Genomic DNA, 15,870 nt, shown 5'->3' with positions numbered 1-15,870 from the left:
CCACGTAGGGCCAGTACCCAGTATAAGGTGATGCCTGAGTGGCAGCCAAACCCCCCCTGATCATCACCTCATGGCAACAGTCTGCGCATGCCCTACTTGTGGGGCAAGGGGCCAGCGACCCCTGCCCACAGAATCTTCCATCATTTTCTTTCTCACTCCTATGGATGACCTCTACCACTGTGTTTCAAGGGTAGATGTATCTATCTTGCAATATGTAGCAGAACCAAGGAAGAACTCAGCTCTGATAATAGGGGACATCAGGCTGACTTGCTAAAAAGCACAATGGACCTTCCAATTCGCTCCTGCCATGAAGTTACATTGTACCATACTCTAGCTGGTTTCACATCCTAATATGATCCCGTTCTCACGCCTCTGTGCTCCATTGATCAGTTAATTCAAAAGTACCCCCTTACAGCAGGGGCTGCAGGAGGGACAGGGGAAGCAGGGCCCATTGCTGCGGCTGGATTTGCTCCCCTGTAGCGAGCATATAAGGCCATCGTTATTTCCTTCCATGCAGCCCAGTTTTTAAATGCCTCCAACGCCTCCAGAACTCGCTTTTTTGATGAGTCCATTTCCAATTCCTCGCCAAGATGTATCTGATGGGTTCCGGTTGATGGAAGTGCCGGTTCATTTGTGATGATCCAATTTAAGAGCACCAACGGTTTATTTTCTGCTACGTCTTTGTCCAGCGTTTTTAAGGACTGGCTGACAGCTTCAGCTTCTTCTTTAATTTCTGGGGAACACCTCCCCTCGTGGGTGGGAATACATCCCTCCCATCCTAATAGGTCACCTCTTGTTTGCCGAAGCCGGATTTTTCTTCTTTTGTCCTTTTTCCATCCTTCTTCCCTTTTTGTCCTGTTTCTGCAGAGGTGACTGATGCGCACAATTTGTCGAAGAGCTCTTCCTTTTTCCTTGGAATTCCATCAGGACGGATGCCATGGCAAGATGTCCCAAGGCCTGTGGCCTCTGGTTACCGACGCCTGTTGAATGTCCCGATTGGGGCGGCCATTTAGAGCATTTGTCTTGCACGAACCCAGTCGACACGGGGGTGCAGTAACCCAATGAGCTTTATTAAGATCAACACAAGCTTATTCAGACACTTCAAACGGTGACATGGGACCTCCTCAAGCACTCCCATCCGAGCACTTCACTGCGCACGTGCGACAGAGACAGAAGGACTTTGAGTCCCAGGATGCCCTTTGGCATTCTGCCTGGAATATGAACTGCTACAGGATTGAGCCACTTTGAGGGGACACATTGATCCCGCTCGACTTTTGGGGTGCAGAGCTGGGAGAGACTGGAATGTTAATGGTCCACGGCTCCAACACTCTCCAGTTGCAGAAGCAGTGGGGGCTTTCCTGCCCATGGGCAAAGGAACCGCCCGGGGAAGGGGGGGGGAACATCTACCCCTGGAAAGGACAGGCTGGGCTTGGAGCCAGAGAGAGGAAGTGTTATTTTTATGGTTTTAGATCACTATAGACAGGAGCCAAAACTGCCCCAAACCTACTCTACAAGGAAACAAAATTGATCTAAAGTGAACCCTACATATATATAGATAGATAGAGATAGATAAACTAACTGTAATCTTCCCCAAGGGATCAGTTACAAGACCCTGGGTCACTCTTGCTGTCAGGGGGGTCGGGACAAGGGCTGGACACAGGGGTCATCAGGTCTGTGCCCAGCATGGATCACCTGGAACGTGGGTCACCAGGTCTGTGCCCAAAATGAGTTCCTATGGATCATCCAATGGGGGTCGGGCCACTCGTAGCGCTTCTCTTACCAGTGGGTCTGTTGATGTTTGGTCAAGGTACCGCTCTGGGCAAAGCTCTTCCCACACTCCCCACACTTGTAGGGCCTCTCGCCGGTGTGGATGCGTCGGTGGGTGACAAGGGTGGAGCTCTGCTTGAAGCCCTTCCCACAGTCAGTGCAGCGGAAGGGCCTCTCATCCGTGTGCGTCCGATGGTGCAGGAGGAGATGTGGGCTGGTGTGAAACCTCTTCCCACATTCCAAGCACTTGTAGGGCCGTTCTCCAGTGTGGATGCGCCGGTGGGTGAGGAGGCTGGAGCTCGTACTGAAGCTCTTCCCACACTCCCCACATGTGTAGGGCTGCTCCCTGGTGTGGATGCGCTGGTGCTTGACGAGGGTGGAGGTGTCACTGAAGCTCTTCCCACATTCCTGACACACGTAGGGCCGTTCCCCAGTGTGGATACGACAGTGGTTGCGTAGGTGGGAGCTGCAGTTGAAGCTCTTCCCACATTCCCTACATGTGTAGGGTCGTCCCCCGCTGTGGATGCGCTGGTGGGTGCGGAGGGTGGAGCTGTCCCTGAAGCTCTTCCCACATTCCCCACATGTGTAGGGCAGTTCCCCAGTGTGGATACGATGGTGGGTGCGGAGGTTGGCGCTCTGCGTGAAGCTCTTCCCACACTCCCCACACTTGTAGGGTCGTTCCCCGGTGTGGATGCGCCGGTGGTTGCGGAGGGTGGAGCTGTCACTGAAGCTCTTCCCACACTCCGCACATGAGTAGGGCCGTGCCCCAGTGTGGATGTGCAGGTGGGTGAGGAGGTCGGAGCTCTTCCTGAAGCTCTTCCCACATTCCAAGCACCTGAAGGGCTTCTTCCTGCTGGGAGGCTGCTCAGGGACCACCAGCTCAGAGCTCCCCCTCAAGCTCCGGCCGCCTTCCCGGCACAGGCTGGCTCTTTCCTCCTCAGAGCACCCTGGGCTGGCTTTGGAGCCCCTCCTGCGGGGGGATCTCCGGCCCTTTTCCTCCCCGCTGCCTTCCTGCGCCGGGGAGCCCTTCAAAACGGCCTCTCCCACCAGGGTCTCACGGGGGGATTTGTCCTCCGGGCTCTCCGTCCTCACCTCGGGGCCTGGGGCAGGAAGCACGAAGGACAGGCAGGGGATTTGCCTCCGGCCCACAGGGAAGGCCAAGGACATCCCCCCAACTCCGGCCCCGGCAGGACGGCGGCGCCAGCGGGGTTGTCCTGCAGCCGGGGCCATGCTCGGCTGACAGAGCCAGCACAACACCCGCCCAAGGGGACACTGACTTCCTCCTCACCTGCCTGGGGGGACCAAGGCATCTTCCTCTTCCTCGCAGCCTCCTCCTCCTCCATCCGCCCAAGCTTTGGGAAGGAGAAGTCCTGATGTGGTGGGAAAACAAGGGCTGAGTGTGTTGGCTTGGGGGTTCCTCCTGCCCAAGTCCATCTCTAGAACTCACCGGGCATCCTGTGACCATAAAACCCTCCAAAACACCAGGATTAAGCCCAGAAAAACCCAAACCTCTGAGATTCAGCCAAAAACCCCCTCAGAAACAGCAAGATGAACCCCCCCCCTCAAACTGCAAAAAGTTAAGGTTCAGCCAGAAAATACTCCAAAATACGAAGACTTGGCCCAAAACTGTCTCCTAGAAGTTCCCCCTCTCTGGTCTCTTCCCTTTGGGGTTCAAGGGGTCTCTCCTGTCTGGGATGCTGGGGGTCCAACTTAAAAATGCTGGGAGTATTGGGGGTCCCAGGGGTCCCTTCTCCTCTGACTCTCACCTTCAGGGTGCCACGTTCCCAGACATTCCCCCTCTCCAGGTTCTCCGCTCTGTTGTCCCGGGGATGCCGGGGGTCCCCACTGTCCAGGCTTCCCCTTCTCCACACCCCCTGTTTCAGGCTCCCGGGGGTCCCGGGGCTCCTCCCTCTCCGTGCTCCCCCCTCCAGGCTGCCGGGGGTCCCCCAGCTCCGGCATCGCCCCGCTCCGCCCTCCACACTCGGCAGCTCCCGGGCTCCACACCCACCCCCGGCACTCCTGGGGGGCCCCAAACCCGCTGTGTCCCCCCTCCGGCACCGGGCTGACAATGGAGCCGACAGGGCCTGACCCAGCAACACCAACCCCCACCATGGGGGGGACCCACATCCCCCCACCCACCGCCGGGGCTCTGCCCCCAACCCAGCCCGGCACCCCCAAAAAATACCTCCTGTCCACCCCCAAGAGCCTCCAACGGTGGAGCAAAAACAGCAACAGGAAAACAATCGCCTCCCACCCCGCAGGTGCCTGGGAAGGGGGAACTCGTCCCAAATATCCTGGGGTGAGCACAGGGGGTCGGGACATACTCAGGCTGCCAGCACAGATTTCCCGGCAAAGTCTGCAGTGAGTCAAGCTCTGGAGAGCAGATTTTGCTCCATGGATGGGATTGCAGAGGGTCCCTCAGGTCCCCAGCAGGAATCAGCAACCGGGAATAGACACAAAAGGCCCCCCTGAAGATTTCCGGGGGAGTGTCCTGTAGGGAGAGGACAGTGTCACCCCACCAGGGCAGGGCTGGCAAGTGGGAGGCTGCTCCAGGGGTCTGCAAGAGGCCTCGTGCTCTGCTCGGCCCCAGCACTGGCTGGTCCCAACCCCCCCGGCTGCCCCCGGCCCTGGGCAGCTCTGCTGCCACAGGCTGTGCCCTCACCGTGGCCCTGCAATGGCCCTGCCTGTCCCTCACCCGGGGCCCTGCCCACATCCCTGTCCCTTGGCTCTCTCTCTGCCACCTCAGTGTGGGGCACACGGGCTGGGGGTCCCTCCCAAGCCCCCCGGGCAGCCGGCGTTGGCTGGGGGGATGTGAGGGCTGGGCCTGCTCAGCACAGCCCCGGCCTCGTGCCCAGCGCCTCTTTCCTGACCCACACAAGAGCTTCCCGGCCCCCCCAGGGCTCCCCTGCTGCTGCCTCTGCTCCTGGCCCTGCCTTTGCTGCTCCCCCCACACTGCCAGGGCTGTCCCTGCTCCTCCTTGCAGGCTCCGTGGCCAGGCACAGTTGGTGTTCCTGGGTGCCCACCATCTCAGCACTTGCAGCCGCTCAAATCAGCGCCCGCAGCTCTGCAGCAAAGCCCCAGCTCACCTGGCACACAGGGGATGGGCACAGCACCTGCTCGGGGATGGGCACACACAGCTTTGTGCCTTCCCCACCACGGGGCTCTCCTTCCTCAGCAGCACCTCTGCCTTGCACTTATTCTCAGCCTCACCTCAGGGACAGCTCTGGGCTCACCTCCGCGCCACTTCTCAGCCTCACCTCAGGGCCTGGGCTCAAGGACAGGAACCTGCAGGGAGGGGACATCATGTGCAAGCTCAGGGCTGCCTGCTTGCACTGGGCTCTGGGTTTTTTTTTTCTAGAACCCTCCCAGAACTTAACTCGCTTTTCTAACATCATACTGCGAACACTCTGCCTCCTGTTCAGCTTCCTGTCCATCCCCACTCCCAGCTCCCTTTCTGCCTGCCTGCTCTCCAGACACTCTGGCCCCAGCCCGGGGGGCTGACGGGGCTTCTTGTGCCCAAAGGGCAGGACCCGGCCCTTGGCCTGCTGGAACCTCATCCCCTTGGAATCAGCCCATGGATCCAGCTGGGCCAGGTCCCTCTGCAGAGCCCTCCTGCCTTCCAGCACATCAACACACCCCCAGCTTGGGGTCACCTGCACATTTGCTGATGAAATGCCTGGTTCTGCAGCAGCTGCAGATGCTCAAGGGGCAGCAGGACCAAGTCAGGGGCCTGGGGGGGCCTGGGGCTCTTTGGGGTCTGGGAGAGTCCTGGGGGAGCTGGGGAGGGGCTTTGGGGATTGGGGGTACAGACCAGTACAGACCAGTACAGACCAGTACCTCCTCACTGCTCCCCAGATCTCTCCTGGAGCTGGGCCACGTTGTCCTGGGACACCTGAGCCCCCCCAGTGCCCTCCCAGTACAGCCCAGTGCCCCCAGTACAGCCCACTGTGTTCCTGTCCCAGGGTGCCGGGTGATCCCTCTTTAGGGTGGGAGGCAGAAAGGACTTGATGGGGGGTTGGGGGAGATTTGGGGGGATCTGAGGGGGTTGAATGGAGATTTGGGGGGTTTTGGGGGGCTTTGGGTGCATTTGGGGCAGTTAAAAGGGATCTGTGGGGGAATGGGATTAAAGGGAAAAGGGGGGTTAGGAGACATTTGGGGGGGCTAATGATGTCTGGGGGGAATCAGGAAGGGCAGCACCATGAATAGGTGAGTCCTGAGACTCAAAACTCCTGAATTCCCCTCAGAAATCCACCCCTGGACTCTTCAAAACCTCATCAAGGACACCCCAAATCTCCTCAGAGACATCAACTTCCCCCCCCGGACCCCCAAACCCTCTCAGTGACCTGCAAAACCCACCTGGGACCCCCTAAGCCCTTTCAGGGACCCCATAAACCCCTTCAAGGGCCCTCAAAACCCTCTGGGACTCCCGAAATCCCCCTAGAAACTCTCAAAACTGCTTCAAAGACTCCCTCAAAGACCCCCAGGACCTCCCAATTCCCTTGGAGACTCCAAAACTCCCTCAGGGATTCCCAAACTCCTTCAGGGACCTTCAACCTCCACCCTAAGTCCCCTCAGGACACCAAACCCCCTCACAGACCCCCCAAAACCTCCTCAGCGACCCCTAAAAGCCCCCAAGGGACCACAAAACCCCCTCAGGGACCCCAAAGCCACAGAACAGCAGAAGAGCTTTCTGTAAAGGAAGGGAGCAAAGAATCTGAGAAGGAGGAGACCAAGGAAAAACTGAAGCAAAGCAATAAAATCATCCTGGCCCTTGCAGTTTTTCCTTCAACTTTTTCTCACTTTTCCCGTTTTGGTTGGTTGGGTAGTTTCAAATGTTTTTTCCGATGGAATTTCTCAGGACCCGAATCGACCATCCGAGTTCTTGGGAGGCCCCCCGGGCCCCGCGGCCCCCGAGAGGGTTCCAAGGCCCCGCGCTCTGACCCTCGGGAACCCCCGAACCCCCCCGCCAAACCCTCCCGAGCCCTCCAGCCTTTCCACCCACAGCCGCGCTCCCCGCAGCCCCCGAGGGGATCCCCAGACCCCGCTCTCCCGCACCCCCCGCCAGCTCTTACAGCACAATGCGAGCCCCGCCGCCATCAACGACTCCCGGAAGTCAACACGGCGCTCTGCGCGCGCACCGCGCTTAGAGAACACCGCCGCAGCCAATCAGCGCGCGGCCACGCCCCCGCACGGCCACGGCCGCGCCTGCGCACTGTGCGGAGCATCACGGGAGTTGTAGTCCTTGCGGCGGGTCATAGCGGCCATTTGCACGTGCGGAGTGAGGATAATACGTTTTTCGGTTTTCTTCTTTTTCTGTCTTTTCTTTTTTTCTCTTCTTTCTTTTTTCTTTTTTTTTTTTTTTTTTTTTTTTTTTTTTTTTCTTTTTTTTTTGTTTTTCTTTTTTTTTTTTTTTTTATTTGTCTTTTTTTTTTTCGTTTTTTTTTCTTTTTTTTTCTCTTTTTTCTTTTCCTTTTTGTCTTTGTTTGCTTTTTTCTTTTTTTTTTTTCCATTGTTCTCTATCAGTTGTATTTTCAAGGAAGACTTAAACACAGATCAAAAAAAAATCTCCAGGTACACATCTTATGAGAACAGCTAATCTGCCATTGTTTCAGGCTCGTGAGGATTCCCAAGATCACAAACACTGAGACACCAAGGGTGGAAGCCAAGCAACTTTATCCTGCCCCTTGCCATAGTGTTCAATCCACACCCAGCCCTGGATTTCTGAAAGGCCACTGGAAGATGGAGCTGGTGCTCAGCAGGAGGGGCAGGCAGGCCGTGCACCTTCCATTAGAGGCACTTCAATTATCCAGGAGATCCAACGGTTCCAGGGCTGTGTGTCCATTCTTCAGCCATCCAGACCCGGCGCGGCCCCTGACCTTGAAGCGCCCCCTGGATGCCCAAGTGTCCCCTAAATGTCCCCCCCAAAACTGCCCCATAAGTGCCCCTCAGGATCCCCAAGTGTCCCCCCAGTACCAACTCTTTATTCCTGTTTATTATTTCACTTCCTGGGTGTCTAAAACATTTCTGGCACAGTTTTGCCTTGGGGGAGCTGAACCTCACTGCTGGCAGCGGGGACTTGGCTCACAGCTGAGGAGGGTCTGTTACCAAAGGTGAACCTCATGAGTTTCAGATTGCGGCAAAAAAAGAAGAAAAACCCCTCTTTGCTGTGTGCAGCCAGTTCTGTGAGCAAAGCAGGACCCAGGAGACTGAACAGAGACAGGATGGGGTTGGGAAATGTGGAGCAAGGTTGTCCACACTGTGTCAGACCTCAAGGGAAAGCTCCAACCAGTCCAAACCTCCTTAGGAGAGACCCTGGATCCATATCAACCAGAGAATGATGCAAACAACTCTTCTCAAAGGAGAAAAGTAATAAACTACACCCTTGAAAATAAGAATGCATGTTTATTAGAACCTCTTTGAAGTATTTCTCCATATTAAGAAAACTTCCTCATTAACTGCACTAGACTAGAGGAGAATCAAGGCAGAGCTGTGGTGTCTTAGCACTTGATGGATTTTAAGGAGCCCCGTGGTCCCCACGGTGCACTTGGCGCCGAGTCCTTGAACCTCAGGTGAGGCTCTCCTCTGAGAGGAGATTGCACAAACCTTTCCATGAGTCCAAGTCAGAAGAGAAACTCAAAGTATCTCAAAGCATTAATGGGTCCCACTGAGGGCCATTCCCAATCCAGGCTCCTCAAGGACTCCTTGAAGGAGATCACTGCAGGCCATGATTGCACAAATCTGTCACAGGCTTTGTGTCAAAAGCAAAAGCCAAAGTGCCCTTAAAAACTGAACTACTTCAAAGAATTGATGAGCCCCACAGAGTGTCACAACTGACAAAGCCTCTCAAGGGCTCATTAGAGCAGGTAACTGCAGAGGATTGCACAAACCTCTCAGACACTGAGTGTGGAAAGCAGAACACAAAGTCCTGTGAAAACCCTGCAGTCCCTGAAGCATTAACGAGCCCCACTGGGTGTCCCAACTGACAGAGTCTCTCAGGGGACTAATTAGAGCAGGTCATTGGAGGCCATGACTGAACAAACCTCTCAGAGGCTCAGTGTCAAAAAAAGTACCTCAATAAACCCTGAGTGCCTTGAAGCATTAACGAGCCCCCCTGAGGGTTGTCACTGTCTGAGGCTCTCACGGGACTCGTTACAGCAGAGAATTGGAGGCCATGGTTGCACAAACCTCTCAGAAATGCAAAATCAAAAGAAAAACCCAAATTGCTCTGAAAATCCTGCAGTCCCTTGAAGCCTTCAGGAGCCCCCCGAGGGCCATTCCTGACAAAGCCTCCCCAGGGACTCTCCAGCAGACCCTTGGAGGCCGTGGGTGCAGGGAGGCAAAGGCTCTGGGCAGCAGCTCAGATACTGAGAAAAGCCTGGCTTGGCTTTGGGGAAGTTTCCTTCCTTTTCAGGCTTCCTCCAGCTTTGGGAAACGCTGCCTGTGAGATTGGCACCACCTAAGAAGGGCTCTGACAGGTTCCTGGGAGCAAAACTGGCCTGCCCTGGGCTCCACCTGAGATCTTCGGAGCACGGAGACACCTGAGAGTTAAAAAGAGGAGGCTGCATCTTTGACAACATTTGGGAACAAGCAGGGATTGCTGGTATGTGGAGAATCTGCATGGGAATGGTTGCTTTGAGTGAAAGCATTAAATTAAAATAAATGTGGGTATCTCAATGATTTGTTTGGGTTTAAAATGAGAATATTTAATTTTTCTGTATATTTATGTTATGAAGTTGGTAGATTAGAAAACAATCCTAGTGACTTTTCTCCCATGCAAACTTTAATTGGATCTTGGAAATTTTGACTGACACCTCTATGAGACAGATAAAACTCACAGGAAAATGGCACAAATACTGTGGGAAAACATGAAAAGTATTAGGATGACATGTTTGTGTGAATTCAGTTTTTTCTCTTGAAAAAATGCCCTGTGCTTGTCCCTTGGCTAATTGGATACTTGATGTTTTCTGACCTGCTGTTGTCATCAGTGACACCTCCGAGTTTAAGAAGACTTCTCAGTGGGTGTTGTAAGGGCTCAGGAATCCCAGGGACGGAGCAGCAAGGTTGGGAATGTTGGATTATCAGTGACTCTTTCAGAAGTTATAAAAACCTGACCTGTTCAGGCAAATGAGGTACCGTGGGGAGATCACCCTCTTTGAACCACTTTCTTCTCTGGATGACTGAAAACTGCAGGACACACTGGCACTGCTTGCATGAACCTGTCTTTTAGCACAGTTAGGAACCCTGGTTATTTCTGCATAAACCGTTGCTTCCCTGTCCTGCTAAAATGCCCCACGGATGCATCAGAGCCACTGGATTCCCTGGAAGAGAGAAGCCTGGTTTACTTCCAGTGGGATTCACCCCTCACCATGTAAAGGTGAGTGATTCAGATCTTGGACAGTCTCCCAGATCTTTGTGTGCTGACAGAGCGCCAGGGGATGGGCTCCCACATGTGAGGAGAGCTGGGATTAATCTCTCTCACCAAGGTCTAAGAACTGAGTCGTGCCTTGCCTTGCTTTGTTTGGATTGCCTCTCCTTGCCTTACCTTGCCTTGCCTTGCCTTGCCTTGCCTTGCCTTGCTTCCCCGTTTTCATCACTTTCCTCCTTTTTCACCCTCTTTCTTCTCAATGTTCTTACATTAAATGCATCTCTTCAAGATCTGGACAAGGAATGTAAGCCAGACTGTTCTGCAAGGGGCAGACACTGCAGCCACAGGGCCTGTGCTTCCCGGTGTTCCTGCTCATCTACCTGGTGGTGCTGGCAGGGAACAGCCTGGTTGCCTCCTCACTGTGCTGGACTCCAGCCTGCACAGCCCCACGTGCTTCTTCCCGAGGAACTTGTCCTTCCTGCAGGTCTGCTACACCTCCGTCACTCTGCCCAAAATGCTGCTGTGTCTCCTGAGGGCAGATGGCAGGATCCCCTTCCCTGGCTGTGCTGCCCAGCTGTATTTCCTGGTTCTGCTGGGCAGCACCCAAAGCCTTCTCCTGGCTGCCATGGCCTTCGAGTGCTGCATGGCCGTGTGCCACCCCCTGCCCTGTGCCCTGGCCATGAGCAGGGGCTCTGCACCAGGCTGCTGCTGGGCTCCTGGGGGGCTGTGGCACCAGTGCAGGTAGGACAGACCTACCAGCTGTTCCCTTTGCCCTTCTGTGCATCCCGTGACCTTCCTCACTTCTTCTGGGACGTCCCCCCGCTGCTGGACCTGGCCTGTGCAGACACGTTCTGGAACCAAGTGGGGCTGCACACCATCACCCTGGGTTTTGTAATCCTCCCCTTCTGCTTGATAGTTCTGTCTTACATTAAAATCATCAGGGCAATTCTGAAACCCACCTCAGTTCTGGGCAGGCACAAAGCCTTCTCCACCTGCTCCTCACACCTCGGGGTGCTGACACTCTTCTATGGCTCAGCCACAGTCGTCTACTTAAAGGGACACTCGAGGGATTCTGGAGATCCTGACAAATACTCTGCCCTGTTTGACACAGTTGTGACTCCCATGTTTAACCCTCTCATCCATATTCTGAAGAATAAGGAAGTGAGAATGGCCTTGAAGAGACTCCTATGGACAAAGTGATCCTACAGAGGGTGTAAAATGGTCCCAAATGCTACAAGTCCCACTGGGGCATGTGGTTGCCTGAACAAAGCATCCCATATTTGCTCCAACAAAACCACGTGTCCAGCCTGGCTTTCCTCCTCCTCCGGGAGGGGAACGGTGTCCTGAGGCATTCCTGTTATGTCCTGCCCTGCCATGACATCTTTGTCCTCCAGAGCACCTTCAGTGCCCCAAAAGAGTTCAATGCCAAGAGCTCCTTCCAGCTGGGTCTGACCAATGTAACGTTAAGGGGAAACAGTGCAATTGTGGTCAGTCATCAGTGAGCCCCAGAGGTGACACAACCCATGAGAGGCGACTCCCCTTGGGTTTGACAAATCCCCTGCTAGCCCTCATGGCCTGTGGACAGTGTCCCTGTGTGGAATCAGCTTAAAAAGCTAAAGGATAGGAAGGGCACCTTGCCCTGCTATGAGATCTTGCACTGAGTTCTGTAAGGCTTGAGTAACTTGGCATACAGAATAAAAGAAATTATAATTATTAAAAACCCACCAAGGGGACAGTTCAGCACCAGAACAGGGTCCCAGAGACCTGTGGAGTTTCCATCTGTCATGGTTTAGCAATGTCAGCCAGACACTCAGCACTGCACAGTCGCTCACTCCCTCCCCACCACAGGGATGGGGGAGAGAATCAGAAGGGTAGAAGTGACAAAACCCCTGAGTTGAGTCAAAGATGTGCACACGTGCAAGGCCAAACCAGGAATTCATTCCCAGCTTCCCATGGACAGACAGGTGTTCAGCACCTGCAGGAGAGCAGGGCCCTGTCCCGAGTAACGGTGACCTGGGCAAACAAACACCATCACTCCAAAGTTCCCCCCTACACACCCTGAGTGTGATGTCCATGGTCTGGAGCAGCCCTTGGCTCAGGGGGGTCACCTGGCCCAGGTGTGTCTCCTCCCACCCTCCCACGCACCCCCAGCTCCCTCCCCAGCGTGGCTGTACCAGGGGCAGGAAAGGCCTTGGAGCTGTGCAAGTGCTGCCCAGCAATAACAAAACTGTCGGTGTAGAGTCGTGATGGTCGATAAAGACACAAAGAGTCTGGTTGTGTGCAGAAAAGATGTCTCTCTTTATTTTCTCATCTGTCTTTTTATACCCCTTGCTAGCAGCAAGCAGTAACCTTATTTTAGGTAAGCAAGCAACAGCATTTTCATTGGCTAGGATCAATTGGTGATACATTTGGCAAAGCTCAAGGCCTTATTGCAGTTCCACATCCTAGGCCTACCAACTTTACAGTCTACCTTTGTTTCTCCATTAGGGCTGTGTCCTGACCTCCTTATCATCAAGGATACGCCCGAAAGCTTCCCCAGTCAATATCTTCATCCTGAGAGCCAATAGACCCGCTATTAACCCCTTCAGAAGGGCCTGTGAGATCCCTTCTCTCAACAGGAGCTGATGGCTCAGCCTGTGACTCATGGCTGGGCCAGGGGCTCTCCAGCTGCCCCTGCCCTGGCCTGTGACAGCCCAGCACAAGCCCCTTTGGTTCAAAGAGGCCCTGCAGTGTCACAGTGGCCTCTGGATTCAGTGAGGTTCCGCAGTGTCCCAGGGCTCCCCTGATTCCATGAGGCCCCGCGTGTCCCAGTGGCCACTTGCTTCCATGTGTCTCTGCAGTTGCCCAGGATTCCTTTTGTTCCAGGAGGCCCCACATGTCACAATGGCCCCTTGATTCCAGGAGGTTCCACAGTGTCCCAAGGGTCCCTTGAGCTCCGTGGGGCTCTTTGACATCCCGTGACCTCCCGGCTCTTTAGGAGCCCTGAGAACTTCAACAGGGGGAAGTGCCGGATTCTGCCCTGGGATGGGGCAACCCCGCCTGGACGGACAGACTGGGAAGGAGAGGCTGGAAAGCAGGGCCGGGAAAGGGCCCTGGGGGTGCTGGTGGGTGGCCAGTTGGCCCTGAGTCAGCAGTGCCCTGGCAGCCAGGAGGGCCAAGCCTGTCCTGGGGGCATCAGGCCCAGCATGGCCGGCCGGGCCAGGGAGGGGATTGTCCCGCTCTGCTCTGCCCTGGGGCGGCCTCACCTGCACCATTGGGGCAGTTTGGGGGGACACAATGGAAGGGAGAGATTGAGCCATTGGAGAGTGTCCAAAGGAGGGCAAGGAGGATGGGGAAGGGCCTTGGGGGGAAGGCGTGTGAGGACACTGAGGGCACTTGGTGTGTTCAGCTGCAGAAGAGGAGACTGAGGGGAGACCTCAGTGCAGGTCCAACTTCCTGGGGAGGGGCAGAGGAGGGGCAGGCCCTGAGCTCTGCTCTGGGGGGACCAGGGACAGGACTGAGGGAATGGCCTGGAGTTGTGTCGGGTCAGGGTCAGGTTGGGTCTTAGAAAAAGATTCTTCCCCCAGAGGATGATTGGGCACTGACCAGGCTCCCCAGGGCAGTGGGCACAGCACCAAGGCTGACAGAGTTCAAGACGTTTTTGGATGATCCTCTCAGACCCATGGTGTGACCCTTGGGGATAGTCCTGTGCAGGGCTAAGTGTTGGACTGAATGATCCTTGTGGGTCCCTTCCAACTCAACCTATTCTGTCATTCTGTGATTATCAACCCTGTGTTCAGCACAAACCAAAACACAGCCCTGCACCAGCCACGGGGAAGAAATTTAACTGTACTCCCCCTGAAACCAGCACACCCTTTAGGGGCTCTCCCAGAAACATCCCACAGTCCATTTTCCACCTGGAACCAGTGACTCTGAGTTCCTGCTTCCCCAGTCCCAGGGATGGTCTCCTTGTCTGCTCATTCCTCCACACTCTCTTCTCAGAGATGGCATCTTAACCAGACAAGCCCCTGGGAATAATTTACTTCCAAGTCTTCAATTCTTTTGTTTTTAAATAGACAGATCTCAGAAGTGCATTCCAAGTGAACACATATTGTATTAATAAAACCATGAGAAAAGATGTCTTTTTTGTGGTCTGTTTACTTTTTTCCTGGTTTTACACTGATATCAGTAATCCCCAGTCGATATTGATCCCAAGCACCTCCTAATTCAGTCTGAATAGATACCAAAATCAAGAGCCTTTATGTCTGACAATCCATCAGACTTTATCCCTATCCCCACCCCACCATTCCCTCATCAAACCCCTGGCACTCAAAGCAGCCTTGGGCAAATCTGAGCTCCCTCCACTCAAGGCTGGACCTGCAGGTTTCAGCTCCTTGGCACCAACTCCCACCTGCTTGGCTTGGAGAAAGAGCTGCCCGAGACACAGAGGGATGTTCATTTATTGCCAGCAAACAAAACCAGAGGAAGGCACAGCTCAAGAAAAACCAGAAGTCCTTCTCCTGCTGTATATTGAGTCCACATTGCCTCCACTAAAGTCCACTTTGCACAGTAGATAGTCTCAGCTCTTCCAGCTCCAGGCACAGGGCCAGTCCCTAAGCTGGGGCAGCCAGAAAGCTGTTCTTATTTCCTGATCAGTCCTGCTCTGCTCAGGAAAGAAATCTCAGACAAAAGATTATTGCAGGTACATTTCTGTCACTCAAATCCAATAGGAGACTCCCCAGTTAGACTATGTCTCTGGGACACACAAGATGGGGGCTACTGAAGAAGGAGGGAATGGAAACACAATTTTTTCTTTTTTAAAAAAACATCAAAAGCATAGAAAATAAAAAATGTACATAAGGAAAGACCTCATTGTTCATGGGAGTTCTAGCACACAGTGGGAGCGTCATTCAGCAAACAATATTCTACAATTCAACATCATGGACTGTTCTGACCCAAAAATCAAATCCCCTTGAGGTCCATAGAGTGTTTCCCCATCCCTCTGCATCATCCACCAAGTGCACCCAAGTCCTTGAGCAGAAACAATCCCATGGGTGGCTTTGCCTTTGCTTAAGGCAGGACTAATCCAAACTGTCCTCCCCAACATATTCCTCATATGGACCACAGGGATTTTATCCCCTTCAATGATATATAGAGGTTCTTTTTGGGCAAGGCCAGTTCAAATGGTAGAGCTACCTAACTAGGTTTGTGTGATACCTTAAAGTTTTCAGGATATTTTCTTATATTATTTTAAAAGTAGTTGTGTAGTGAATGTAGATGTTAATGGAGCTGTATTATATGCCACCCTTTAGCACAGTAGTTTACACAGACCCAACCCTATGACCCCATGTGATATCAAACTTTCTAAATTCCTTTAGCATGTTTTGATTTCTTTTCAAGGTAGAATTGTAGAAAAACACCTCTATTGAACAACATTACACCCTAGGCCTGGACAACAAGATCCCACAAGAGACAAAGCAACCTTCCAGCCCAGAACTTTGGAGGCGCTCCAAGGACTGTATGTGCTGTGAAGAAGATAAAGATGAGGAAGAAGGGGTCCCAAAGACCCCAAACCCAATTCCCCAAGGGGGGTGTCAGGGGGCAGAACTGGGCAGAACCGGGGGGTGGAGAGTTCTGGCATTGGACAGACCATCTTCTAAAACTGTAGAACCATTGCCTGGGAGGGCGCGTCGTGTGTGTTCCCCTGGGCCTGTGGGCCTGATTAAAGGACCTGCTCTTTTGAGCTGATCTTAGACACT

The 15,870-nt window shown here is 53.9% G+C and overlaps 1 protein-coding gene across 1 annotated transcript; it reads right to left on the bottom strand.

Moving 5' to 3' along the window:
* Nucleotides 1-290: 290 nt before the first annotated feature.
* On the bottom strand, nucleotides 291-2,679 carry LOC113982291 (zinc finger protein 708-like; the record flags this gene model as incomplete). The annotated part of the gene is made up of 1 exon (XM_039389919.1): nucleotides 291-2,679. A coding segment is annotated over one exon (903 nt), but the record flags the coding sequence as incomplete, so codon positions are not given.
* Between the last annotated feature and the right edge of the window lie 13,191 nt (nucleotides 2,680-15,870).

Source organism: Pipra filicauda, unplaced genomic scaffold (assembly GCF_003945595.2).
Source record: "Pipra filicauda isolate LSUMZ 115617 unplaced genomic scaffold, ASM394559v2 scaffold789_size180692_pilon, whole genome shotgun sequence".
NCBI lineage: Eukaryota > Metazoa > Chordata > Aves > Passeriformes > Pipridae > Pipra > Pipra filicauda.
This window is presented reverse-complemented; position numbering and strand designations above follow the sequence as displayed.